Source organism: Podarcis bocagei (assembly GCF_964188305.1).
Source record: "Podarcis bocagei genome assembly, chromosome: 2".
Lineage (NCBI taxonomy): Eukaryota > Metazoa > Chordata > Lepidosauria > Squamata > Lacertidae > Podarcis > Podarcis bocagei.
In genome coordinates this window covers 24,632,694-24,660,690 of record NC_138126.1, presented here as the reverse complement: position 1 = coordinate 24,660,690, position 27,997 = coordinate 24,632,694, and the positions used below count along the sequence as shown (strand labels likewise).

Here is a 27,997-nt window from a genome sequence, read left to right as displayed (position 1 = left end):
GTTTTTGGAGGAGGAAAACAAGAAAAAAAATATTCTGAATCTCAGAAGCCAGAACGGCAAGAGGGATTGCTGCGTAGTGAAAGCAGCAATCCCTCTTGCTGTTCTGGCTTCTGGGATAGCTGCGCAGCCTGCATTCGCTCCATAAGACGCACACACATTCCCCCTTACTTTTTAGGAGGGAAAAAGTAAGTCTTATAGAGCAAAAAATACGGTATTTTCTAAATGTGCATCTATACATACAAATTGGCACATGCCGATCTAATGCAAATCTCTGCTGTCTCTTTTTGGGTGATGTATATGCGGCCACCCTAGGAATCATCCGCACAAGCGTCTCCTTCCTCTCTCTGCTGCAGTTCTGCAATACAGTGGTACCTCGCAAGACGAATGCCTCACAAGACAAAAAACTCGCTAGACGAAAGGGTTTTTTGTTTTTTGAGCTGCTTCGCAAGACGATTTTCCCTATGGGTTTGCTTCGCAAGACGGAAACGTCTTGCAAGTTTGTTTCCTTTTTCTTAACACCGTTAATACAGTTGCGACTTGACTTCGAGGAGCAACTCATAGAATGCGGTGTGGTAGCCTTTTTTGAGGTTTTTAAAGACTTTGGTGATTTTTGAAGCTTTTCCAAAACTTTCCCGACACCGTGCTTCGCAAGACGAAAAAAATTGCAAGACGACAAAACTTGCGGAATGAATTAATTTCGTCTTGCGAGGCACCACTGTATATAGATATATATATCTGCAAGTTTGGAGCAGAAGGTCTCCTAACCTGTACCTGATGCTGATTGGCTTGCCCATCCATGATGACACTCTGAAGCCGGATCCCAATCCCCAGAGAAAAATCTGCTCTTCTAAAACCATGGCAGCAAATATCACGAATGCATAAATGCAAACGTGGAGAAATTAAGGTGAGCAGCTTGCCTGAGATGCGTGTGGCCAATATCCAGGCATACACACCTGTCATTTCCATTGTGAAGCCAGGAGGAAGCCAGGCGGAAGCCAGGCTCACCCCATGGCAGAGGAGGGACGCAGCTTTTGTCTTACGTTACCCCGGTCTTCACCCTGTAGAACTGGTTTGCCAAGGTGGATTAAGAGGAGACGTATCCAGAGTTAAACCATGACTATTTGCTCTTGTGAGACGGGCTTCAAGAGCCTCATCCATCCAAGACGAAGGGCAGCCAGACTAGGCATGATGTTGACTTCATCAATACAATTAATGTGCATGTGTTTGGTTACATAAGCAGATCTGGGACTCGTGAGGGTGGGAAGAATTAAATTCTCTCTCCCAGCTAAATTTGCCCCTCCAAAGGATCCACTTGCATTCCAAGGGATGCAAATAGCAGCTTTGGAGAGTTGTTTTGTGTTCGATTTGGCAGGGAGTGAAATAGTTGAACTATTGTATGGTCCCGGGGTGCTTAGAGGCCGGGGCTGTTGAAGTTCAGTAGCTCATTGTGACAGCCCCTAGACAGCCACACCCCCAAGGAGTTGTTGTTGTTTTAAGCAGGTGTCAATCTATTACATAAGCTGCTCTCAACTTCTGACTCCCTCTGTGCTCTAGTGAAACTTGAAAGCCTCGTTATCACCTCATTCACTTTCCCAGAGCAAGGAGAGCCTGTCAGTTACCCTGCCTCTCCTGTAAATGAGGTCATCGCTCCCACTCCGAGAAAAATCCCAGCGCTGTACTCCCCGTGTTCCCTTGTCCGTGAGACCCCTGCTTGCTTACATAACAGAAAAACCCATGCACTTTAATTTAATTCATGCCTAGTCTGCCCCTAAGATTCCTTTGTGAGCATGTCCTATTTCTAAACCATCCTGGCGGAGAGAGCAGCAGGATCAGACCAAGCCTGTACTAGGTATTGAGCCAAGGGTGCTGAAGGCATTTGTCAGCTGCTGCCCTCCTTTCTGGGGCATATTCCAGCATAGGCAGGAGAAAACTGGCAAGCGGAGATGCCTGATGCTTGGGCCAGCTGTATTTATCCGTGAGGATATGGTAGAGGTCGTAGGGAGACAGCCAGGACATCCTCAGGAGAGCACCTGCCAAAAGAGAGAGGGAAAAAGTAGCCGCAGTCATGTTCTGGAAACCTGTTAGATTCCTCGTGCGGACAAGGACAGAGTGTGGCGTTTGCCTCCTAGGATGGGTCATAAGGAAAGGGTTAAATGAGTGTGATGTGATTGGCCAGTGAGAATGCAAGGGAGGAGTAAAAGTTAGAGTGGGAGGTTTTGAAAGTCAGTTGAGGTTTGGGAGTTGAAGAAGGAAGAGGGAGGATTCGGTGTGGGTTGGTAGAGTTGTATTGTGAGAGAGTGAGAGGAATTGTCAGGTGGAGTCAGATAGATAGTTGGGAATAATCAGTCTGAAGTTGTTAGGAACTAAGATTTAAGAAACTGACAAGAAAAATTAACTGAAACCATAAGCTTGTTCCTGCATTTAAAAATAAACTTGATTATTTGTTAATGTTAACAACTGTCTGGACTCCGTATGTACCCGAGAGAAACGGGTTGGTGGCAGCGAAGAGGCAATCACAGTGGTGGCACAGGGTCAATAGACCGTCAAACGTTCGGGGGCCCTGTGTGATCGCCACAAAGGGACACTGACTTGGGCCAATGTGGGAGCCATGAAGTCATGGCAAAGGCTTGTAGCGCCACCTGGTGCCTCGCTGACCTCGGTGACCTGCATGTCTGTGCCTTGCAGTGTATTAAGTGCATAACCTTATATGGCGATGGGTGGGTTAAAGCCATGACCGGATGTAGGTAACGTGAGACATTGGCAAACGGCCATGCGACAGGAGAGAAAAAAGGATAATAAAAGATACCAGAGAGGGGAGAAGTTCAAAAAGAGCTGCTCATACCATCCTGAAAATATTGCTGGCTCTCTGTGTCTTTATTTTATGCTAAACTGCGCCATTTGTGATGGCTGGCTTCCGTCAGGCCAAGATTATGGGTGCCCATGACGTCATGTTGCATCAGTGGTGCAGCGCCGCTTCTGAGGCCTCGCAAAAAAACGGAAGTTGCATTGGACTCCTGCGTTGTGGGTGCCCTGGAGCTGGCAGCTGTGGATGAGGCTCTTGCATCTTTCCTTTACAAACTTATCTTTGGCAATTGCACCAGGCAAGTGCAGAATTTCACACCAGACTTGGGCCTGGCTGTGCAAAGGCAATCCTCTGCATTTGCACTGCTTCCTATGCAACAGCGTAGGGCCAAATTCAGAAGCGAAAAGTCCCTTCATGACAGCCACAACCCCTTCTAAAATGATACAACCTTCCAGGATAATAGGTAAAGGTAAAGGTACCCCTGCCTGTACGGGCCAGTCGTGACCGACTCTGGGGTTGCGCACCCATCTCGCTTAAGAGGCCGGGAGCCAGTGCTGTCCGAAGACACTTCCGGGTCACGTGGCCAGCGTGACGAAGCTGCATCTGGCGAGCCAGCGCAGCACACGGAAACGCCGTTTACCTTCCTGCTGGTAAGGGGTCCCTATTTATCTACTTGCACCTAGGGGTGCTTTCGAACTGCTAGGTGGGCAGGAGCTGGGACCGAAAGACGGGAGCTCACCCCGCCCTGGGGATTCGAACCGCCGACCATACGATCGGCAAGTCCTAGGCGCTGTGGTTTTACCCACAGCGCCCCCCGCGTCCCTCCAGGATAATACAATCATCTTAAAATTAGGCACGCATTGCAAACATCACGGCAGGTAGCCATGTGTTGCCTTTCAGCTAGATCTACTATTTTCTGTGCATAATAATGATAATAACAATTAAATAATTTTACCATTTCTACCCTGCCCACTGGGCTGGGTTTCCCCAGCCACTCTGGGTGGCTTTCAACAGAACATTAAAAGCAGAACAAACATTAAAAGCTTCCCTAAACGGGGCTGCCTTCAGATGTCTTCTAAAAGTCAGATAGTTGTTTATTTCCTTGACATCTGGTGGGAGGGTGTTCCACAGGGCAGGCGCCACTACCGAGAAGGCCCTCTGCCTGGTTCCCTGTAGCTTCACTTCTCGCAGGGAGGGAACTTCCAGAAGGCCCTCAGAGCTCGACATCAGGGTCCAGGCCAAACGATGGGGGTGGAGACGCTCCTTCAGGTATACTGAGCTGAGGCCGTTTAAAGCTTTAGAGGTCTGCACCAACACTTTGCCCGTCCATGGGCAAATGATATGGAGTGCTGCAGTATCTTCTTTAGGAGTTACTTAGGTTGGTTTTTTACTTGGAAGTTCCACTGTACTTAACATTAACTTTCACACTTTTTCACTTGAAAATTGAAGCACCTTGTGTTTTGAGTGCTTCTAAATTCCTAGCTTTGGAGGATAAATAACTACTCCTTCGAGACTTTGGGCCTGCCCATTAGGGGAAATAGGAAGCCTCGAACATATATTTTTTATATGTCCTTTTTATGTTGAGATGCGTAGAGACACCATCGATCCTTTGCTGAAGAGGCTCACCGATCATTCAGACAAGTCTAAACTTAATTCTCTCCTTTTCGGGGGGCCACCAGGTGGCGCATTGGAAGACGGCCGACAATAACATCTCTCCGACCCACACAAGGTAATAAAGAGGCTGCTATGGGAAGTATGCAGCCTTCCTACCCCCCCCCAAGGATATGGGGGGGACAGCCTTGCCAGCGACGTCCACAATGCACCCCCGGATTCGAAAGAAGGGGGTGTAGGACATTTGGCATCAGCCCTCGGTGGGTTCGGCGCTTCCTGACGCTATCTCCAATCACTTCAGCTCGAAAATATAATTGGAAATATATAATTGGAATGAAGCTGAAGCACTTACATCAAGCAAAGTTCGAGAGATAAGGCTGCTGATTAATGCATCTCTGTGTTTGGAGCGACGGAAGGAGACAAATAAATCAAGCGATGAACCACCATAACGAGACTGGTATGTGTGGAGCGAAAAAAAGAGGGGGGTGGAGGAAAAAACTTTTATTTTCTTTCCCTCATGTGAGTATTTATAAACCTCCACCCCAGAAAGACAAATCGTCGCCTTTTACTAATCACAAGCAAGAATTTAAGAGCTGTGTGAATTATCGGTGGAAGAGAGGACTGGTAAATATGGAGTGCGGAGGAAAAATTCTATGACGCAGTTTTTAATGGCGTCTTGTTAAGACAGGCTTGTCGAAGAAAGACGAGGGGAGGAGGACCAGGGTCGTTGGAATGTAAATGATGGATTGAAGGTGATAACCTGGCAGAGCCCCTTTGTGATATATGTGGCAAGCTTGGGAAAATTAACAGGACGGACCGAGGATAAATTTTTTGAAGAAGGGGAGGAATAGCCGGCTGTCCTTATGAGATATGACTTTTGGAGTGTGCAAAATCCACGCAGATGTTGTTTGTTCCTAACCTGCTTGCAAAGACTATCAGAGATTGCAAAGAAAAGAATACATGATAACAATAAGAAGATGAAGAAGTAATAAAGGCTATCTGGACAGATCTGGATAGAACTGTTTGATAAAAGCAGTAATAGAAGTGATGTTTTGATTCTCGTTCAGAGCTTGATGTAAGGGTACCCCCAACAAAATTAAAACATCTGGCTGTATAATTTGGAAGTAATATGATTTGGAAATAATGTGATTGGATTGGCCTGTTAATAAAAATTATGTTTTTTAAAAATTAATTCTTTCCTCTTCGGCAAAGATCATAAGACGACCTGACTAGTAGCCAGATTCTGTGCCCAGATTTGTAGGCACAGATCATCCTCCAGAATAAAATAGCTTACTAGGGAAATGCTGAAGTTGCCCTTTGGAGTGCCCCAGGGCCAATTTTTTATGGTAGCCCAAATCTCAGTTGTACGGGTGTATGTATATATCTCAATTTTAACTCATGAGCTATTGCTGCAATCTGTTCCAATTGTATATTTTATCTTTATGAACGCTGTTTTTATTGTGTTATGTTATGTGAGCTGGTCCTTGACCGTAATACATTATCTAATTATCTAACTACTCCTTCGTGTTCTTCCAAAACGACTCTAGGAGCCAATCCTCTGTGACTGACTTACCCCTTTTCACTCTGATTGGCTCAACCAGCACTCAAGGTGAGAAGACTTCTGAAAAGCTCCCCGCAGAAATAGTAACAGGCCTTCTGACTCCCCGCCAACTCCTCCCTCTGGACCTCTACTCTTATCTCCAACTCCCGCAGTCTCACCTTGCCTGTTGAAGAATGTTGTCGCCCGCTTCCAGAACAAAGCAACTTTAGGTGGGATTCTGCCCAGGAGCTCGATGATCCGAACCACGTGATCTGAAATGGGGGGGAAGCAAAGTTAGATGCTTTACTGTACAGTTTCTCCTAGCAAATGGAGTTTAAGAAGACAGGCTGGACTCTGACCTACCATCATCTCTGGAAAAATACTGCCCAGCCTGGGGATCAAAGAGACGGTCTCCGGTGGCCAGTTCAAAAGCCTGCAGGATGACACACACACACACAACCCGAGTAAGTCCACTTCGAGCCAATTCGTATAGTCAGTACAGTGGTACCTCGGGTTAAGTACTTAATTCGTTCCGGAGGTCTGTTCTTAATCTGAAACTGTTCTTAACCTGAAGCACCACTTTAGCTAATGGGGCCTCCTGCTGCTGCCGCGCTGCCAGAGCACGATTTCTGTTCTCATCCTGAAGCAAAGTTCTTAACCCGAGGTACTATTTCTGGGTTAGCGGAGTCTGTAACCTGAAGCGTATGTGTCAGAGCTGCCCAAGGTCCCAGCTCACAAAGGACCAACGCCAGATCGTTGTTATATACAAAAGTCTTTATTGAAGTTCAGTTTGTCTCCCCACAGACACCAGTTTAAGACCCTAGCCTTGCTCCACCTCTTCCTCTGCTCTTTCCTCCTCTGGGTCCGCCTGTCAGCTGGGGTCTCGCCCTTCCTAGACTCTTCTGATGCTGATTCCCCTGAGTCTTCTCCCTGCTTCTGGCGGGCTTTAGGACCTGGTTCCCGATCCGGGCTTTCTGCTGTCCCGCGCGCCTGTACATTTGAACTTGGCGCGTGCGCCCAGCCGGTAACCTTCCTCCTGACCGTTACACTGCTCCTGTCACTGCTTCCCCCTTCGGGAAGGCTAGCTGGACTTGACCTCCCCTCCGTTCCCCCACTCTCCGATAGAGGCGTGGTCAGTCTAGACTCATCTTCTCTCCCTGCTGGAGGAGCCGCTGGTCCTGACACTTGGGACTCCTCCCCCCCACTACGCTCTGGTGGGGAAGCTGGCCCTGATCTCCAGCTGCTGCTTTGGGAGTCCCCGCTGGCCCCCCTTGCCCTGACCATCGGCGCCTCCTTCTGGGAATCTTCTGATTCGCTGGAGAAGCTCATGGAATCTCTCGGGTCACTGTCATACTCCCCTATGCTGCCCTCAGATCCTTCCCCTTCGCTCTCCATCTCCTCTCTCCCCTGTGCCTCTGTCCCTGAGCCCCTGACAGTATGTAACCTGAAGCATCTGTAACCCAAGGTACCACTGTAAATATTTTTGTTTTTACAATACACTTAGCAGTTTGATCCGAAGGACTATAAATATTAAAATATCCATCTTACATCTCTGAAACATTTTCACAAGAAGTAGAGACAAAAGGGTGAGACACGCAGGGGTCTAGGGTGAAATCCAGCTATGCTCAATCCCAAAGGTGCCTCCAGACTATTTTACAGGAGGGATTCCAGCGCATGCCATAAATTTAGGGTTGCACATTTAAAGTGGATTGAAGCGCTCCGTCACCTCGGCACAACAAATCCACAGATAAAGTGCACCTTTTTTGCAGCTTGCAGAACGATTAAGAAATGCATTGCAAAGTGTGGGGTGAATGAATGGTGAATAGGAAGACTTGTAAACACCCCGCAAGCAAATCGGGGTAAAGGCAGGATGACTGCTCAACCACTCCAGAAACAAACAGGAACAAATGCTCAATAAAGGGTGGACATAATCATAAACACTGATTAAGATTTGTGCAAACAGATTAGGATGAACGCTGAGCAGAAAGGGCATTAGGAGGAGCCCCAAGGCTATCAGTGCATATGAATAGATGGTTTGGATTCTAAAGGCAAGAAGCAGCAGCAGCAGCAGCAGTGCCATTGCTGAAGGAACATTCCTGTTAAGTTGGGGGTGAACATATCAGACAACACAGCAATTCCTCAAACAGCTCTTGTTTATTCACAGGCCAGAACAGAACTGAACTGAAGGGTTCAGCCAGCCTGCTTATATAGGGCTCCACTACAACGCAACAGTAACCACTTTCTGTAGCTATCCAATCACTGAACGTCACTTTCGATCCCTTATTTGCATACGTGGACCTGAGTGAAAACTATCTACAGTATCCCCCGGCTGGCCCAGGGTGAGAACTTCAGTACATAACAATTCCTTACCAGGCACGCTGTGCTCCAGATATCCGCTGGGGTGCCGTAATCTAATCCGAGGAGGACCTCCAGGGCTCTGTAGGGCTGGGTCTGGATCTTCTTGGAGAAGGGCTTGTACTGGAACAGAAGGGACAACGGGCTGAGTGAGAGTGGATGGCCCAAATGCACTTTTGGTTTAAGGCGGCCTAAAACAGCAGCAGATCCTTAAGGGAATAACACTGGGCAGGATTATTTTATTTGTTGATTCATTTCATAAGATTTAAACACTGCTTGATAGCAAAAAAGAAAAACAAAACCACCCTTGATTTACAAACAGATAAAACCGTAAGACCAGGAAAGGATTGCAATGTGTTAAAAGACACAAGAGGTTAAAAGACTAAAGCAGATTAAAATTCACACCAGCTTTTCTAAGCACCAAAAGAAGAACGTTTTTAGCAGGTGCTGGAAATAATCCAGCGAAGGTGCCTGCTTGATTATCAACAGGCAGGGAGTTCCAAAGGGCCACTCTAAGCAAATGGGTTCTTACAAATGTGGAACGGGTGTTCTGCGGCAGCTGCGGCAGTGCCATTTCCGCCAATCGAAGCAGTCAAGCGGGCGCATAAGGAAGGCCTGCAAGCATGGCCATGGGAGAGTCAAAGGGGCTCAAAGAATCTTCCCTGCGAGGCTTTGAAAAACTGAAGTGTCCGGGGCTTTTTGGTTTAGGAGAATGTTTATTATTATTAAGAATGCAGACCTGGGAGTAAGCCCCACTGCAGTCAGTAGGACATGGTTAGGATTGTACTGTTCAGAGGAGGTATACATCCATATATAGCAGTTTGGGGGGCAACAACAGATGGAGAGGTCTTTTGCCTTAGAATCAGTGCTTTCCCCCTCTAAAAAATGTTTAGGGGTACTCTCATTTTCCTACTCATATTGAAATACAGTGGTACCTTGGGTTAAGAACTTAATTCGTTCTGGAGGTCCGTTCTAAACCTGAAACTGTTCTTAACCTGAGGTAACACTTTAGCCAATGGGGCCTCCCACTGCCGCCTCATGATTTCTGTTCTCATCCTGAAGCAAAGTTCTTAACCTGAGGTACTATTTCTGGGTTAGCGGAGTCTGTAACCTGAAGCGTATGTAACCCGAAGTGTCTAACTCAAGGTACCACTGTACTGTCCCTCAATGAGGCCAAACTTAGATTTACAAAATGTTTAGGGGGGTATGTGTAACCCCCCCTGCATCCCCCAGAAAAAAGCACTGCTTAGAATCATAATAATAGAATTGTGGGGTTGGAAGGGAACATGGGGGTCATCTCGTCCGACCCCCTGCAATGTAGGAATCTTTGGCCCCATGTGGGACTCAAACCCACAGCCCTGAGATTAAGAGTTTTATGCTCTGTTGACTGAGCTATGGCGCTGCCTTCCTGCTCAACTTGGTGGCATCTGATAGTCCACTGGGCGAAAGGGAATGCTGGACTAGAGGGGTATTTAGACAGAGCCAGCAGGGCTTTTATTACATATTCACACCTGTCCCTATGTTCACTGCTGCCTTTCCCCCAGCTTAAAAGACCAGGGGAAAACCACCCACAGCACAGCCTAGGGCAGAAAGCTCTTGTGTTTTGTTCTTGTGGCTTGTGGCAAGGGGACAGGTACCTCTGCCAAATTTTAGTTTCTCATTTTTCCAATTGTAATTGGATTTTTTAAATTGAAGATTGAATAAAAATGTATTATTTTTCCCAGTTCCCATAGTAGTTTGTGATTTTTTTAAAAAAAGGAAGCTCCTCATTAAAAAGTCCTCAGCATTTTTATATGCGTTTCTCCTACACACACATTCCTGTGAAGTTATTCCCCAATATACTTTTTTTTTTGCAAGCAATTTCCTGAAATACAATGCACTTTTGTACATTATTGTCTCTATGAACTTTTATGCACGCTTGACACTAATATACGCATTTTTTTTGGCGGGGGTACACATGACTTGGCTGGAAAACTGCACAAGATTCGGAGAAGCGCAAATTTTGAAGCAATCTTTGCTTCAGTTTGAGCGTTGTTGTGGAACGTGCAAATTGGGTGTGTTCACCTTTAAGTGTGAACTGACAGATTTCCCCTCCATCTCTACTACCTGTGGCAGTCTTGTCAAAAAGATTAACTAGCCAGTCATGGGGTGATGCCCTCCCTGGTGAACTTCAAGGGAGAGCAATGTACTAACAAGCAACGATGGCAGAAAAGGGATGGGTGGGTGTGCTGTCATAGACTCACCGTCCAGCATGCGCTTCCCAGGTCTGCAATTTTCACTCCCAATTTCATGAGGTTGCAGCAATCTAGGGCAGCAGCCACGTCCTCCTCTGGACGGAACAAACACAAGGAAATAAGCTCTGGAGGCGATAGGTTATATATCCCTTATTGCACCTGTATTTCACACCAGCCCTGATCCAACAGCAGCAGTGTGACATCTCATCCCGACGGAAACCAATTCTGAAAGAAGACTGTAAATGTATCTTGCAAGCTTCAGCCCGGCAGGAGAAAGCTGCAAATTATAGCACAGCAGACCCTCCAAGTGTCCCTATATTCCAGAGACAGTCTCAGATTTTCAGAAGCTGTCCTGGTTTCTGATTTGATCCCAGAAAGTCTTGCTTTTCCTTGGGATGTCCCTGTTTTCATCAGATAACCGTTGGAGGGTATGGAGTCATGCGACCCCCCGAGACAAGGAGATAAGTAACTATGCAACCTTTAGAAGGCAGCCCTGTATAGGGAAGATTTTTTAAAAATGTTTAATGTTTTGCTATGTTTTTGTATAGGTTGGAAGCTGCCCAGAGTGGCTGAGGCAACCCAATCAGATGGACAGGGTATAAGTAATAAAATTATTATTATTATTATTATTATTATTATTATTATTATTATTATTATTATTATTGAATAGGATGTCCCTAGTTTCATTAGAGAAATGCTGGAGGGCATGGCATAGGCATTGCCACCCTCTCCCAATTAACCTCCGTCTCCTGAGTTGGCAACCCTAGGCCCTGCCCACTGCCAGCGTGTGGCTCCAGAAGTTATCCCACAAGTGGCTGCAGCCCTTGATCTAAGAAAAATTGTTCCCCACCCCTGGCGTGAAGTGCCCAAAGAGGGATTCCTCCGAGTTCCTGGGTGGACGTGCTCTACCCTTCCAAACAAACTCTGCGGCCTTTTCTCCTGCACGGCGTACCTGGCCTCTTGGGCTCGGCTCCTGCGCCGTGTTCCTGGAAAGCCACCTTGTGGAGAAGCGCCTGCAGGCTCCCTTCCGCCACGCAGAGCAGGATGTTCTCCGGTTTGATGTCTGCATGGATGATGCGGCACTCCTTGTGCAAGAAATGCAAGCCCTGGAGAACCTGCCGCAAAGCAGAGGCAATTAGTGGCCCAAAGCTGCTCAATGTGTACTGCACTTTATATTTTTGCGGTATTGAAGAGCATAAAGGAGAAACTCCAGAGTTGGGAGCGGGGCTCAGAGGCATGGGGGTATGGAGATTGAAGACCCCTATCTATTTCTGCAGCAGGGCCCCTGTCTCCAGCACCCTAGAGCCGTCCGATCTGACTGGGACTCATCAGGGTCAAAGGGAAGGTGAGTCAGCCAAGGAGGATCGGCTTCTGGGGTCACTCTGGAGAAGGCATGTGGAAAGAACATGGAGTGAAGTTGCTTTGTATGCTCCAAAACTGGACCATAAAGAAGGCTGATTGCCGAAGAATTGATGCTTTTGAATTATGGTGCTGGAGGAGACTCTTGAGAGTCCCATGGACTGCAAGAAGATCAAACCTATCCATTCTTAAGGAAATCAGCCATGAGTGCTCACTGGAAGGACAGATCGTGAAGCTGAGGCTCCAATACTTTGGCCACCTCATGAGAAGAGAAGACTCCCTGGAAAAGACCCTGATGTTGGGAAACATGGAGGGCACAAGGAGAAGGGGACGACCGAGGACGAGATGGTTGGACAGTGTTCTTGAAGCTACCAGCATGAGTTTGACCAAACTGTGAGAGGCAGTGGAAGACAGGAGTGCCTGGCATGATCTGGTCCATGGGGTCACGAAGAGTTGGACACGACTAAACGACAACAAACAACAACAAGGAACACAAGGGGCTTCTGTTTCAAGGGAATGCTGTGCAAACTCCGTAATGTACAAAACGCGAGTCACTCCGAAAGAGTATCTCCAAATCAGTTGCCATGTATGTGCACAGAAAATAAACAGAAGTAGCTAAAAGGCAACACCTTGAGATTTGCATTGGTCGTTGCAATGCATCCGTGAGTATTATTATTGTATAATTAAAAGATTACAGCCGTACTTCTGGTTGCAAACGGGATCCATTCCAGAGCCCGGTTCGCAACATGAGCAGAACGCAACCCGCATCTGTGCGTCTGACGGGTTGCGATTCACCACTTCTGCGCATGCGTGCGACATCATTTTGAGCGTCCATGCATGCGCGAGCAGCGAAACCCAGAAGTAAACCTTTTTGGTACTTCCGTGTCGCCATGGGACGCAACCCGAAAAGATTTAACCTGAAGCAAACGTAACAAGAGGTATGACTGTATTGTATCATCTTAGAAGGGTGTGTGGCTGTGGCTGTCATGAAGAGGCCCTGCACTTCTGAATTTGCCGCTACAGTACGGGTAGGTCTTAGCCTTAAGAAAAATCTGTCATGGACTGGATGTGCTCACACCTCAGGAAGGAAAAGGAGGGTATAGCATTGACCGCCTGTGATTGGCAGGAAGTATGGGAGACCTCCGGATTGGCCTTGTGAAGTCTCTTATTCCGGAAGAAAATTCTGCACATGCGCAGAAACACTTAGGTGCCAGGGTTGCTTACCAATGTTGCACGTGACCCGGGAGGGGGATGTGCCAGGGACTCTAGCAGCCTCTTCTGCAGGCCTCCAGGGTTTTATGCAAAGGGAGAAACTTCCCCAGCATCCGTGGAGGCTGCTCCATGGGGACATTTGGGTCACAGTCCCACCTGTGTCATCCTTCCCTCCGCGCTGCCTGTCACCTTCCTCATTTTCAGTGTTGCCCTTGTATGACTTAGCAGGGAGGATAGCAGTTCGAAAGCACGCCAAAAAGTGCAAGTAGATAAATAGGTACCACTCCAACAGGAAGGTAAATGGCATTTCCGTGCGCTGCTCTGGTTTTAGTGTTCCGTTGCGCCACAAGCGGCTTAGGCATGCTGGCCACATGACCTGGAAAAACTGTCTGCGGACAAACGCTGGCTCCCTCAGCCTGTAAAGCGAGATGAGCGCCACAACCCCCGAGTCGTCCGCAACTGGACTTAACTATCAGGGGTCCTTTACCTTTACCTTTTTATGACTGGAGCTGTTGTTGGCTGTGGCGCCACCTGCTGTCAGGCTCCCTACCAATCCCAATGAGAACCAGCCGACGCTGCCCATACATCTGAATGGGAAGATGCATTAATTTATATTGAGCATGCATGGATTTTGGTGAGGCCAGGGCCACGAAGAGTTCCCCACCCAGTGCATCCTTTGCTGCTACTGTCACCTGAAAAACATCCCCACAGCAACTGCCTTGGTGCATCTTGGCCGGCCCTAACACAGCCTGGCTCAGCTCTCCATGTAATCCTGTACTTACTTACCTGTTGTGTGACTTTCTTCACAAAGGGTAACGGGAGGCCCTGGACTCCTTGGCTGCTCAGCAGAGACTGCAGAGAAGGCCCCAGCAGCTCAAACACTAAGCACACATGTGGGAGGAGATATTGTCAGGGATCCAGTAACTGGGAAACTGCTGGAATTCGGTTCACTCCATTGGCGGCTCCCCAAAGTCTCATGCAGAGGGAGTAGAGGATGTGAGAAATAGCTTCCTGAGAACTGTCTCCCACAAGGACAGTTAACTGGGAGAGATCATCAGGGGGTTTGGGCTGGGTGTTCACCAGTATGCAGATGATACCCAGCTCTACCTCTCCTTTAAATCAGAACCAGTGAAGGCGGTGAAGGTCCTGTGTGAGTGCCTGGAGGCAGTTGGAGGATGGATGGCGGTTAATGGATTGAAGTTGAACCCTGACAAGACAGAAGTACTGTTTTTGGGGGACAGGGGGCGGGTTGGTGTGGGGGATTCCTTGGTCCTGAATGGGGTAACTGTGCCCCTGAAGGACCAGGTGCGCAGCCTGGGAGTCATTTTGGACTCACAGCTGTCCATGGAGGCACAGGTCAATTCTGTGTCCAGGGCAGCTGTTTATCAGCTCCATCTGGTACGCAGGCTAAGACCCTACCTGCCCACAGACTGTCTCGCCAGAGTGGTACATGCTCTAGTTATCTCCCGCTTGGACTACTGCAATGCGCTCTACGTGGGGCTACCTTTGAAGATGACCCAGAAACTGCAATTAATTCAGAAGTGGCTGCCAGGAACAATATAAGACTAGTCCTAAAAGATCTTCATTGGCTCCCAGTATGTTTCTGAGCACAAATCAAAGTGTTGGTGCTGACCTTTAAAGCCCTAAATGGTTTCGGCTCAGTATACCAGAAGGAGAGCCTCCACCCCCATCATTCGGCCTGGACACTGAGGTCCAGCATTAAGGGCCTTCTGGCGGTTCCCTCACTGTGAGAAATGAGGTTATAGGGAACCAGGCAAAGGGGCCTTCTCGGTAGTGGCACCCACCCTGTGGAACGCCCTCCCATCAGATGTCAAGGAAATAAACAACTACCTGACTTTTAGAAGACAACTGAAGGCAGCTCTGTATAGGGAAGTTTTTAATGTTTGATGTTTCACTGTGCTTAATGTTTTTAATTTGGTGGAAGCCGCCCAGAGTGTCTGAGGCACCCAGTCAGATGGGCGGCATATACAGTAAAGTCAAACCTCGGTTGTTGAACGTAATCTATTCCGGAAGGCTATTCGGCTTCCGAAATGTTTGACAACCGAGGCACGGCTTCATATTGGCTGCAGGAGCTTCCTGTACTAAAGCGGAAGCTACGTCGGACATTCGGCTTCCGAAAAATGTTTGAAAACCGGAACACTTACTTCTGGGTTTTCGGCGTTTGGGAGCCAAAACGTTCCAAAACAGAGGCGTTTGGGAACCGAGGTTTGACTGTAATGATGATGATGATTATAGCGAATTCCGTTAAGGACAGCTGGGTGTGTCAGGACAGCAGCTTAGTACAATATCAGTGGAAATGTCCAACTTTGTTTAATAGCAATGCCCTGTCCAGCTTTTTGTGCCCTTGTGGTGCATTATCTACCAACCAAAGGATATGGAAGCCATTGTCTCCAATCATTTTGAAATCGTCCAGGAAGTGGATGACACGGTCGCTGCCTTGGTCTTTCCTCCTCTTGCTGTTCACCTGCAGAAATATAAATAAATAAAAAACGTGCACAAATTACTATTATGAGGCCTTCGACAGTCTCCGGATGGCTTGCGATTAGGGGAGGTACCAACTGTGTTTGAAATGGGCCATTAACGTAGGAATGGCATCATTAGTAGTACTAGTATTAATTATACACATTTCATCTTAAGCTCCCAGGGCTGGTTACCATGATTAAAAACACAGTGTTAAAAACAGTTTAATACAGCTTGCAATATTTTTTTAGGTGTGCCCTAAAAATATGCATCTCAAGGGTCATAACCTTCAGGGGCTTTCGAAGAAAAGAGGTGATTTGCAGTGGAGGCTAGTCCAGGAGGGTGAACAGGGCACTTGTCCCAACAAGCTGAGTGCTCTTCCAGCCTCTACCTATCAGCCTTCTTAGTTTATCAGTCCAGAGGGTGGTACTAGCTAACAGCTTCCCTCTCTCTCGTCTCAGCGTTGCCCCTTGTAGCACTCAGCAGGGGAGAGGATGAAACACAACTGGTTCGGGTTGGCTCTGTCTGCCATCAGCTCTGTTGCCACCTACTGTTGGCCTCCTGCCTTACACCCCAATGGGCCACCAGTCCCCCAACTGGCGGTTTGTTACCTACGCAGCGAAGGAGCGTGACTTCATCCAAGGCTGCCTCAGCAAAATCTTCCCCACCCTTGGGCACTTTGACAGCTACGCACCTCTTCTTCCTGAAAGAAGATGCATAGATTGAGAGCGAGAACATCTCTGGGCTCCGAACTGTTTTGCAGCCCTCTTCCAGCTGTTTCAAAGATGGGTTCAAACCTCTCCACCCGGTTGGCAGAAGATCATTGACCAGGTACTCCTTTCCCAACCCCCCACGGATATAGCAGCCTACTTTGCAAGGTTGTTGTGAGGAGTAAATGACAGGAGGGGCCTTGTGTTTACTGCCCTGAGATCCTTTCAGGAAAGGCCAGATGAAAACACAGCCCTTCCTCAGCCAACAGAATGTGTTCCTACCACATGACTGGCTTCTGCAGTTAGGAGCAGGCCGTTTTTGTTTACTCACCCCAAGTCTTGGCAAAGCCAGACTGTCGAGAAGTAGCCGCACCCGAGATTCTGCGCTACGTGGTACCTTCCATTGAACACCTCTCCTTTCCTCACGGGATAGTAACCTTCTGCACAAAGGGAGGGAGGATGAACAGGCGTTAATGAAAGACACCAAGAGACTTAGGCTTTGCAGGTCACACCAATAGTATAAATCTTCCAAGGCTGAACAGTGGAAGGTGTGAAGCCTCTGATGGTAAGTATTTGAGAGATTCCCTGCAATTCTGTTCATAGAGGCATAGCGGACTATGCAATCTGGTGAAAACATCCCAATCTTATATATTACACCTATATTCTCCCATTCCAGTAAGCAGGGTATGATTTATGGAAAGACAAAGAAATAGCTATTTCTGTACCTCCCCCCCCCCCAAAAAAATAGAGAAAATAGGGTGCCGATAGGGCAGCAGCCCAGATATGCATGGTGCCAAAGGAAAATTACTTTTCTAGCAACAGATTAGTTTTTAATTAATAGTTCAACTTGGGGTGGGGAAAATTCAAGAAGAATACTTGCAACAGCTGTTTGGTGATGCTGGCTCCTTTGCTGGTAGAAAAGCTGGTTTTTATAAAATTGTGACCAGCTTCTTTTCCCCCTGCTAGGAGCAATAGCCATAGCTGTCAACCTTCCCTTTTTTTGCAGGAAATTCCCTTATTCCAGCGCCGTTTCCCGCTGCTTCCTGCTGCTATCCCGGATTGTTAGATATCCCATAGACCAGGGGTCTGCAACCCGCGGCTCCGGAGCTGCATGTGGCTCTTTTACACCTTTGCCGCGGCTCCGGGGCGGATACTAGCGAGGGGAGGAGGCGCATTGTGCGCCCCGAAACTCCCCACTGTGGCAGGCGCTGTACTGGCTGTGACGTCGCATGGGGGCGGTGCGTGCGTTAGTCACGCACTGTCCTGACATCACCTTCCCGCCCGCTGTCAGATTGCGGCTCCGGAGATATATTTGTTTTAAATGTCGCAATGGTTTTGCGGCTCCCAGTTTTCCCCCCCTTCGGAAACGGGTCCAAGTGGCTCTTTTTGTCTTAAAGGTTGCAGACCCCTGCCATAGACTGTCCCCGGGATAGGTGAGGCTGCTGATCCCTTATTTTTGAGGCTGCTGATCCCTTATTTTCAAATCTGAAAGTTGACAACTATGGCAATAGCTGGTGTGCAGTCATGTGTCTGGGACCGATAGGAGCTGTGGACAGTCCATCTTGGGGAAGGCCAATTTGGACATTGTGGAGTGGCTCACCTGTGGCCCTCTTGCTATTGCTGGACTTCCTCTCCCATCAGCCACAGCCAGCCCGGCCAGTGCCAAGGGATAATGGGGTTGGAGTTGAACAACATCTGGGAGGGCCACAGGATAGCTACCCCCAAAGGAGACCAACCTGTATTCTTCAGCTACAATTCACAGGGGGGTGGACTGGATGACCATTGGGGTCCCTTCCACGCAGTCTATGTTCCCTGACTTTTTTGGATCCATTTGCCCATCTGACTAGCAGCCAGAAATCTTCCCTCATCTATAAAGCTTTCTGGATAACCTTTTGCTGGATGCTGGTTCTTGAGGGTTGCTAAATGTCACAAAGAAATTAAATGAGGCAGCTTGGTGCAAGACGCGTGCCTGCCACCCAACTCACCTGCGCAGGAGGCCAAGGCCTCCTCCTGCCACTCACACCCATCCATAGCAGGTGTGCAGCTCTCTCAAGGATGCTCAGAATTCTCTGGGGTTGAGGAGGCTTCACATCTAAGGGCAGAAACATTTTTATTCCAGAGTCAACTGTTACTCCTCAAGCTGCAAGCTAACTGAACAGAACTCTGCCTTAAGCCATCACTGCAAAGACCACTTTTGTCAGGTGATAATTCAGAGGAATTCTGCAGTTCCACAGCACAGAGAGGGGGAATCTGCAGAGGTCGTAGGACTCCGATGCCCAACAAGGCCAATGATCAGGGATGATGGGAACTGGAGCCCAAGAACATCTGGATAACCACAGATTCCCTGTCCCTGCTTTAAAGATCTGGACCAATTGCGTGAGGAAAACCTGAAGTCAATAGATGTGTTGTCTTGAGAAATGCACGTGCCAGTTTTGATCTGTTTAGGAGAGGCCTGAAAGAACCCACACAATTAACTTGGTCTGTGTTGTTGCTGCAGCTCATCTGATTAAACAGTGCATTTGGGGAAGAGAGCCAGTGTGGCGTAGTGGTTAGGAGCAATGGACTCATAATCTGGTGAACTGGGTTCACTTCCCCGCTCCTCCACATGCAGCTGCTGGGTGACCTTGGGCTAGTCACACTTCTCTGAGGTTTCTCAGCCTCACTCAGCTCACAGATACAGATACAGATAGGTAGCCGTGTTGGTCTGCCATAGTCAAAATAAAAAAATTCCTTCCAGTAGCACCTTAAAGACCAACTAAGTTAGTTCTTGGTATGAGCTTTCGTGTGCATGCACACTTCTTCAGATACACTGAAACAGAAGTTGCCAGACCCTTCTATATAAGCTGCTGAATTGCAACTCATTACCAAACTTAAAACCATGGAGAGACCTGGTCTGAACAAAGACATTGGATTCTTATCTCATTATACATGACTAAGCCATTTCTCACCTTCTCACCCCTTGCCTTTTCCTGTAAGACCTATTACAGTCATTAAGAGTCGTCAACAGGCTCATCTCAGCTATCTGCCAATCTCCCATTCCCACCACCCTTCTGAGTAATACCCCTCCCCACCTTCTCACTATATAGAAGGGTCTGGCAACTTCTGTTTCAGTGTATCTGAAGAAGTGTGCATGCACATGAAAGCTCATACCAAGAACTAACTTAGTTGGTCTTTAAGGTGCTACTGGAAGGAATTTTTTTATTTCAGCTCACAGAGTGTTTGTTGTGGGGGAGGAAGGGAAAGGAGATTGTTAGCTGCTTGGAGACTTCTTAGGTAAAGGTAAAGGTAAAGGTAAAGGGACCCCTGACCATCAGGTCCAGTCGTGGCCGACTCTGGGGTTGCGGCGCTCATCTCGCTTTATTGGCCGAGGGAGCCGGCGTACAGCTTCCGGGTCATGTGGCCAGCATGACTAAGCCGCTTCTGGCGAACCAGAGCAGTGCACGGAAACGCCGTTTACCTTCCCGCCGGAGCGGTACCTATTTATCTACTTGCACTTTGACGTGCTTTCAAACTGCTAGCTTGGCAGGAGCAGGGACCAAGCAACGGGAGCTCACCCCTTCGCAGGGATTCGAACCGCCGACCTTCTGATTGGCAAGTCCTAGGCTCTGTGGTTTAACCCACAGCGCCACCTGCGTCCCTTGGAGACTCCTTAGGGTAGTGATAAAGTGGGATATCAAATCCAAACTCTTCTTCTAGAGAACGGGGTTCTTTTTCAGCTGGAACTCACCAGAATTCAGTTCCACCACCTCTTTGGTGTGTTCCGGCACTTCTTTGTAGTGTATTGGCAGCTATATAGTGGCAAAGTGCCCAGAACTGTGTGTCGAAGGCTTTGGGCTGCATATCCCCCTAAAAAAAGGCTCCCCCCTAAAAAAAAGCTTTGACGATTATCCATAAAAAAGTGGGCGTTCTTGCACCTCTTTGTAGGAAAAAAGCACTGGTAGAGAGGATGTGTTGCAGGCATGCAAATATCCCCAATACCTCTAGTTAAAAGGACCAGAGAGCAGGTGATAGGACAGTCTCTGCCTAAGGCTCTACAGAGCCATGGCCATCAAGAGGAGACAACATTGGGCTTGAGAGGCAAAAGGCAGCTTCCTAGGTATGTTCTGGCCCAGAAATAACGTTTGTGAAAGTGAACTACAGTGGTACCTCGGGTTAAGTACTTAATTCATTCCGGAGGTCCGTTCTTAACCTGAAAGTGTTCTTAACCTGAAGCATCACTTTAGCTAATGGGGCCTCCTGCTGCCGCCGGAGCACAATTTCTGTTCTCATCCTGAAGCAAAGTTCTTAACCTGAGGTACTATTTCTGGGTTAGCGGAGTCTGTAACCTGAAGCGTATGTAACCCGAGGTACCACTGTATTAGGTTTCCATACACACAGAAGGAAGGAAAGGAAATTGACTTTAGAAATAATAATTATTGGTTTATTGTAGATTGACAATTTGATGAGTAGATACCGGAAATGTTAAAATATTGTATGTGCAAGAATTGGAAAGTGGAAAGAGGCGGCTGGTGAGACTGGAGGGACATCGCTATGCCTGACAACAAACCCTAACTATTGGATTCTTTTGCCCCATCTTTTTGTGCCTGCCAAACAACTGTGACATGCTTATGATAATCTTTTATTCTCGTTGATTACGCTGTTTTAAATGTGCATTCTATATTTGACTTCACTTAGCATTTTTTGGGGGGGAAATGTTTAAGATTTTTTTGGGTTAACTTTGTTTATGTTAAATATGTACTGTATTCTGTAGTTGACCTTCTCTGTAATGTTTTATTTTGAAATCTTTAAGATATTTTAGTTTTCTGTTAATTATGTTGCTTTGACTGTATACGCTACATTTGACTTTCTTCAGAAATGTTTGATTCTGGATTGTTTTATTGATGTTTTAATATGCGGTAAACCGCTTTGAGTTTTTTCTTTAAAATATAAAGCGGTACAGAAATGAAATAAATTATAATGATAACTGATGCTTAAGGATAATAAGTTAAAAATAACAAAAAAAAATGTAATACAAGGTTAATTATAGGGAATGGAATGCGAATTAGGAATAACTGGGAAAACAATGCAGCAAGAAGAGGAAATTATGGGCACATCGAGAACGTAGTGCGGGAAGCCAATTTTTGGGGAAATGGTATTAAATTTGTTTCAATTTGCAGTTGATTCGTTAACATTTTGAAAAATCAATAAAAACGATTTGGCAGAAATATTGGCAGCCTATTGGGTTATCGTAACAGAAACACTGGTTGTATTGGACAAGAGGAGGAGGAATATTCGGTTGGTTCTGAGCAGGAGCTTGTTGGTTCAGAACCTGGAAGTGGAAGGACGGCAGGAGATGGGAGTATCTGCCACCTTATACCATTGGCCCATCTAGCCCAGAGCTGCTACCAACACTGACTGGCAGTGGCTCTCCGCAGTCCCCGAGTACTGAGCCTCATCCTTCCCTCTCTCTTCCCCAGCTGTTACGACTTCCCAATCCTCCTGGGCTCCTGCCTCCTTGAATTCTGAGAGTTGGCCTGGCAGGAGAATTCCTAGCATTTCTGATAGGGTCGTGGCAGAGATTATTTCAGGGGGGCTGCACTGGGCCTGGGCTTGGCAGCTATGCCCGTTCTGCTTTCTGCACTCCACTGAGCTGGACCGAGGCCAGACTGAGCGCTCAGCTTCCTGGCTGCCCTTCCTTGGATTTTCAGATGGGATTAGTGAGGATTGGAAGGAAAGGCCCAGAGAAGCTTCCCTGCTGAAAGGCTAGCCTGGCCTTCTGCTGGGAGCTCTCAGATCACCTTCCCCAGGCGAGCAGAAAGGAGAGGCTGTTCTCGCACGTTCACGGTTTCGCACGTTGAAGTTGCACAGTTCAAATGGTTCAAGAGCCTTTGGGAGGATGAAGCCCTGCGCGTCCGTCATGTAGAAAAATCTTTTTAGCAGTTGCAATGTGAGCACAGATCTGGTCCAAGGTGAATGTTAGAATTATTCCAGTTCAGGCTGTCTGGTAGCACAGCAATCAAATCAACCTCGTGTTCATAACCGACACCACTGGTCAGCTTTCTTCCTCCTCTCCTCCCCTTTCCCGCTTTACTTACCATCTAGCTTGATGAAGAGTTCTGCAGAACTAAAAAGCTTTCCCATTAATAGTCATGTGGGCATTTCCCCCCCTGCAAAAAACCAACCTGTTGGAAGTGTTGACCCTTCCAACACTGCTTGTTTGTGGATGCTCCTTTCTTTCAAGACAAGTACAATAGTAAAGGTAAAGGTAAAGGGACCCCTGACCATTAGGTCCAGTCGTGGCCGACTCTGGGGTTGTGGCGCTCATCTCACTTTATTGGCCGAGGGAGCCGGCGTCCAGCTTCCAGGTCATGTGGCCAGCATGACTAAGCCGCTTCTGGCGAACCAGAGCAGTGCACGGAAACACTGTTTACCTTCCCGCTGGAGTGGTATCTATTTATCTACTTGCACTTTGACGTGATTTCAAACTGCTAGGTTGGCAGGAGCTGAGACCGAGCAATGGGAGCTCACCCCGTTGTGGGGATTTGAACTGCCGACCTTTTGATCAGCAAGTCCTAGGCTCTGTGGTTTAACCCACAGCACCACCCGTGTCCCTAGTACAGTGGTACCTTGGGTTAAGTACTTAATTCATTCCAGAGGTCTGTTCTTAACCGGAAACTGATCTTAACCTGAGGTACCACTTTAGCTAATGGAGCCTCCCACTGCTGCCGCGCTGCCGGAGCACGATTTCTGTTCTCATCCTGAAGCAAAGTTCTTAACCCGAGGTACTGTTTCCGGGTTAGCGGAGTCTGTAACCTGAAGCGTCTGTAACCCAAGGTACCAGTGTATTCAAACATCAGGAAGAACTTTCTGACAGTAAGAGCTGTTCGACAGTGGGAGGTCTGTGGACTCTCCTTCCTTGGAGGTTTTTATGCAGCGGTTGGATGGCCATCTATCAGGGATGCTTTAGGTGAGATTCCTGCATCCCCGGGGGTTGGACTAGATGACTCTCAGGGTCCCTTCCAACTCTACAATTCAATCTAAAAGTTTCATTGGCTAGTGATATAAGAGTGTGGAGATCAAGAGCAGTGCACAAGCTGGGAGTTTCTGAACACTCACAGGACTTCCTCCCCCTGCTTTCTATGCCCTTTGCAAAATTACAGAGCCAAACAACAGTGACGTGCGTATATAATCCCTACCTAAAAATGCATGAAATTTACCTTCGTTGCGGTTCAGGACTTAAGCAGCCCAAATCGTTCCGGACTCGCCCGGGGAAAGGCAGCTTGCAGGCTTCTGAGCTCTGCGGAGACTCGACCAACCAGCTCCCAGTGCTTCCCTTTTTAGTCCCTGTTGCTGGAAAGGAGGCGGGGGGAGGGGGCATCCCAAGTCCCCCAGCATAGCTGTGGTGAGGATAGAGGGTCGGGATTGGATCGCACTGAAGTCTGTGGAAACACACGGTGCTTCGAAACAGTTCACGGGCCCCGGGACAGCTGGGAGGGTCTCATTTTACCATCCCTTTTCAACCCTACACCTGTTGGAATAGCTTCCTGCTATGCTCTCTAATACTTTCCTGGCTCCATCTCTGCCCAGCAAAACCCGGAATCTCCAGGGTGTATATTTATAGATCAGCAGTGACCGATTGCAGAGATGGAAATGCAAACTTTTGCATTGTGCAAAACGCAGACCTATACGTAGAAGAGCAGTGCTTTTCATTTCCAGATTACAGTGGTACCTCTGGTTAAGAACTTGATTCGTTCTGGAGGTCTGTTCTTAACCTGAAACTGTTCTTAACCTGAAGCACCACTTTAGCTAATAGGGCCTCCCGCCGCCGCTGTGCAATTTCCGTTCTCATCCTGAAGCAAAGTTCTTAACCCAAGGTACTATTTCTGGGTTAGCGGAGTCTGTAACCTGAAGCGTATGTAACCTGAAGTGTATGTAACCCGAGGTACCACTGTATACGAATGAAATTATAGATTACCGATACATGCTACCTTATTTATAAGAGTATTCGTATACCGCTGTCACACACACAAAAAAGGCTTACAGCAACAGAAACCATATAATAAAAAAACATTTAATAACAGAAATCAGCTGTTATGGAAAGATGTGTTCTTAATTGCCTGCCTAGACCTGGCAGAATAGAAATGTTTCCAGGAGGCACTTAGAAGTTAGCACAGAAGGAACCTGCTGAATCTCAATTGGCAGGGTGTTCCACAGGACTGGGCCAATGCCACGAAAGGCTCAGTTTCTTGTTGTTGTTAAATGAGCCTCGCCAACTTGGGGAATGAAAAACAAGGCTCCTGCGGACGATCTCAGCAATTCAGTCAAGATCAACCTTGGGAGTAAGCCCTCATGAACTCAGAAGAACTTGTGCCTGAATTCGTAGGCTTACCAGTGCCATGATACTTGCGCTGTCACCAACACGGCCTCGTCACTTGCCGTTGCTTGTATGCAATTTGCCAGTGTCCTTTTTGCATTTTGTTTCCCTCCAGCCTCACTTTACTCCAGCCCATTCCCAAGCTATGTGTATACACGCCTGCTGCATCTGATGATCGCACAATAATACATTTGCCAGTGTGGTGTAGTGGTTAAGAGCAGTGGACTCGTAATCTGGGGAACCGGGTTCGCGTCCCCGCTCCTCCACATGCAGCTGCTGGGTGACCTTGGGCCAGTCACACTTCTCTGAAGTCTCTCAGCCCCACTCACCTCACAGAGTGTTTGTTGTGGGGGAGGAAGGGAAAGGAGAATGTTAGCCGCTTTGAGACTCCTTCGGGTAGTGATAAAGCGGGATATCAAATCCAAACTCTTCACAAGACTCTCCATTGTTTGAAATATACATACAAACCTCTAGCAAAGTGTTTGTATGTCTAGCAAAGGGTCCGACATTGTGCCAGACCCAGGACGCTTCTGCCTTGAAAATTAAGAACCAAGACAACCATTAACTCTGACGGCAAAACAGTGATGTCAAGGCAGTGTTGTTTTTTAAAGAAACGGCCTCAGCAACTGCGCTTGTGAACTCTCGGAGTGCATTCAGACATGCCTACTAAAAGAAGCCGCTCCATGTTTTTCCCTGCTGCAGGGAGAACTCTTGCTTCCTCTTGCTTTCATTCTTCTAATGACAACACCCAAAACCTGTCTTAAAATCCAATGCTGATTTTCATTTTTTTAAAATTTAATTTAAAAAAAAAATTAAAAAAATATTTATTTAAAAAATTCAGGTGGTTAGCATGTTCATCACGTTCAGAGGTAGGAATGTGGCTCTGAGACTGAAAATAATTCCCCACCCCAGTCTAGTCAAATGATTACTAATCCCCCCATCAAAAAAAGGGCTACTCCATTGTGTTGTTTAATGAAACCTTGCTCCAGACAAGGGGAGCGGCAGCATGCTTGTCTTCTGTGACAGATCATCTAAGCCCACCTAGCATGGAAAAGGCACAGTTCAAATGCAGATTCTTCCTGATTTGTAGCTCAGTCTCTTAGCCACTAGATTTCATTGTGGTCCCCTGCTTGTGGAATGCCTTCTTGAGAAAGGCTCACCTGCCAATCCATCACATTGTGGCCTTTCTGACCTTTTCATTTTCCCAGGCTCGTTTAAAGGTTAATAGCCCCAAAAGCTTTGGTTATTGTAGCTTGATAGTAGCGTAGTAATGCTGGTGGTCAACGAAAGAGGTTTAAAGACTCTCCCAAGGCAAATCTAAAAAAAAAGGAACATAAACATCGATAACTGGGAAACACCGGCCTGTGAGCACTCCAGTCGGAGAACAGCCTTTACCAAAGGTGTCATGGGCTTTGAAGATGCTCAAACTTGGGACGAAAGGGAGAAACATGCTAAAAGGAAGGCACGCTTGGCAAACTCTCACCGTGATCAACTCCCGCCTGGAAACCAATGTCTCCACTGTGGTCTCCACTGTCACTTACGGACTCACTGTTAAGACCATGTTTATGGGAGACAATCTTACTCAGCTACGGGAAAAAGCAAATATAAAAAAACCCCAACAACAGTTGTGGTAAGCCTTTGATATAAAAGTTTTTTAAACTGCATTTTCCATAGGGAACTACAATGTGCATTACATTCTCACCTTCAGCAGCAGATGAGGCTAAGAGAAGATCAAATTAAGGTATTATCATGGAGACAGACAGTTAAGTCATGTCAGCAGTGACAAGAAGAGAAATGACCTCTGGGAGGAGCACAGAGAGAAGAAACGCCCTGGCGTACCTGTAACAACAGGAAAACTGGACGCCTTCATCAGCCCCAGCTGCAACAAAACATGTCTCTCCCGCTTCGGTCTCTACAGCCACAACAGGCGCTGCAACTTTCCAACAGCTTGACCTCACCCCCCAAGGCGCATTCCTCCATTGTCTCCTGAAACAGACAGATGCCAACATACAAGCAAAAGGAACAGGTGAAGAGAAAGAGGAGGTCCAAGCTGCTGAGATACAAACTGATTTCTCCAGATACAAGACCGTTTCAATGCTGGCAGGGTCAAGAAAGAAAAGAGAGAGAGGTCATCCCAGTGATGAATTAGCTTTATTAATCTCAACATCAATTAGAACAAGAATCTTGCAGCTTGAGAAAGTGGATAGTTATGCAATATTTGGACAGTTAAGGTATCAAATTATAGCTTTTCTTGTAATCAGGGCGCATATCCAACCTAACTTCATCACCCTTTGCCGACTGGGACATATGGCCGAACATGGAGAATTTTTTTGTAGCAATTGGGGCAAGAAGTTCCTAGAAACCCTAGTGCTTTGCAGAGGATTTTAATGCCAGAATTGGTGGAAAAAGAAGTGAACATTTAAACTGGAGTGATCAGGAATTCCAGGGACTCCCAAATCAAGTCCTGAGAGGTTCTGGTCACTTTATTAGTCAAAGATAAACTTCGTATGTTGAATGGTTGTACAAGAGGGGATGAGAGAATATGTTTAATTCCATAAGGTGAAGATTTAAGGATGTTAATGTTTAAGCTAAATTTCATAAGAATTGGGATTTGGAAAACCGTTAAAAGGACATGCAATGAAATTCAACCAAGGGGAAGCGAGGAAGTCACTTAACAAAGTTAATAAGTGTAATTTTCAATAAGGCTATGATTTATGTTTGTTTGTCTTGTGTGTTTGTTTGTTTATAATATTGTGAAAACCAATAAAAATTTTGAAAACAAAAAACAAGAGGGGATGAGAGGGGAGAATTCACTTTTCTTACAAAGGAGCAAATGTGATGGATTATATTGCTGCTTCTCTGGTGGCATAAGTGGAAGAGTTTCTCAAGTTCTTCCAGAACTGGGACGTGACCACCAACCCTTCTTCCGAAAACTGCACACTGGAGAAGATGAACTGAAGAAAGCCCATCAACTTACACCTTCTCATCTTAGGGGTAATAGAGAAGTAGTGTCTAAATTCAAGTACAGATCAGAGGACATTACAGATACCGTATGGTATGCCTTCCTCTTGGTTACGAGCCAAAGCTAATCCACCCATGTTAGATTTTAGCTTATTGGGTTAAGTTATCCTATGGAAATGGCTGGAAAATTTCCAGGCTAACACTTCTTACTATCCTGGACCAAAGATTTCTGGGTGATTTCTTACAAGAATTTCTTACTCCCCACTGATTAACAGTGGGGGTTGAGGGAGGGGGGAAAGGAACTTTGCTTTATTGGGTGTGGGTTTTTTTGTATGGAAGAACTATGAGCCCATTTCAGTTCTGTGGTACAGTGGTGCC

The 27,997-nt window shown here is 47.0% G+C and overlaps 1 protein-coding gene across 3 annotated transcripts; it reads right to left on the bottom strand.

Annotated features, from left to right (window-relative positions):
• Positions 1 to 365: 365 nt before the first annotated feature.
• Positions 366 to 23,974, bottom strand: LOC308580953 (SRSF protein kinase 3-like). Of its 3 annotated transcripts, none has more exons than XM_081183294.1 (12): positions 23,502 to 23,974; positions 18,291 to 18,397; positions 16,637 to 16,745; positions 16,211 to 16,298; positions 15,513 to 15,599; positions 13,901 to 14,008; positions 11,496 to 11,658; positions 10,553 to 10,638; positions 8,322 to 8,432; positions 6,318 to 6,384; positions 6,134 to 6,226; positions 366 to 2,030 (listed from the first exon to the last, which is right to left on the bottom strand). In XM_081183294.1, the coding sequence occupies exons 2-12, from the start codon at positions 18,334 to 18,336 to the stop codon at positions 1,846 to 1,848; spliced, it is 1,143 nt and encodes a 380-aa protein (XP_081039420.1). In that variant the 5' UTR covers positions 18,337 to 18,397; positions 23,502 to 23,974; the 3' UTR covers positions 366 to 1,845. The 3 variants fall into 3 exon arrangements, with proteins under 3 accessions (XP_081039420.1, XP_081039421.1, XP_081039419.1); XM_081183295.1 differs by having other exon boundaries at positions 6,318 to 6,387; positions 8,325 to 8,432; positions 11,496 to 11,649; XM_081183293.1 differs by having other exon boundaries at positions 729 to 2,030; positions 6,318 to 6,387; positions 8,325 to 8,432.
• Positions 23,975 to 27,997: the final 4,023 nt, after the last annotated feature.

Bases quoted from the DNA above. Each gene is read 5' to 3' on its own strand.
- LOC308580953 (XM_081183294.1), bottom strand. From the start codon at position 18,336: ATGGATGGGTGTGAGTGGCAGGAGGAGGCCTTGGCCTCCTGCGCAG. The intron at 11,659-13,900 runs GTAAGTAAGTAC...GCTTTGCGGCAG, and splicing joins TGAAGAAAGTCACACAACAG to GTTCTCCAGGGCTTGCATTT. The intron at 2,031-6,133 runs GTGAGACTGCGG...CTCTTTTGGCAG, and splicing joins AACATTCTTCAACAGGCAAG to GTGCTCTCCTGAGGATGTCC.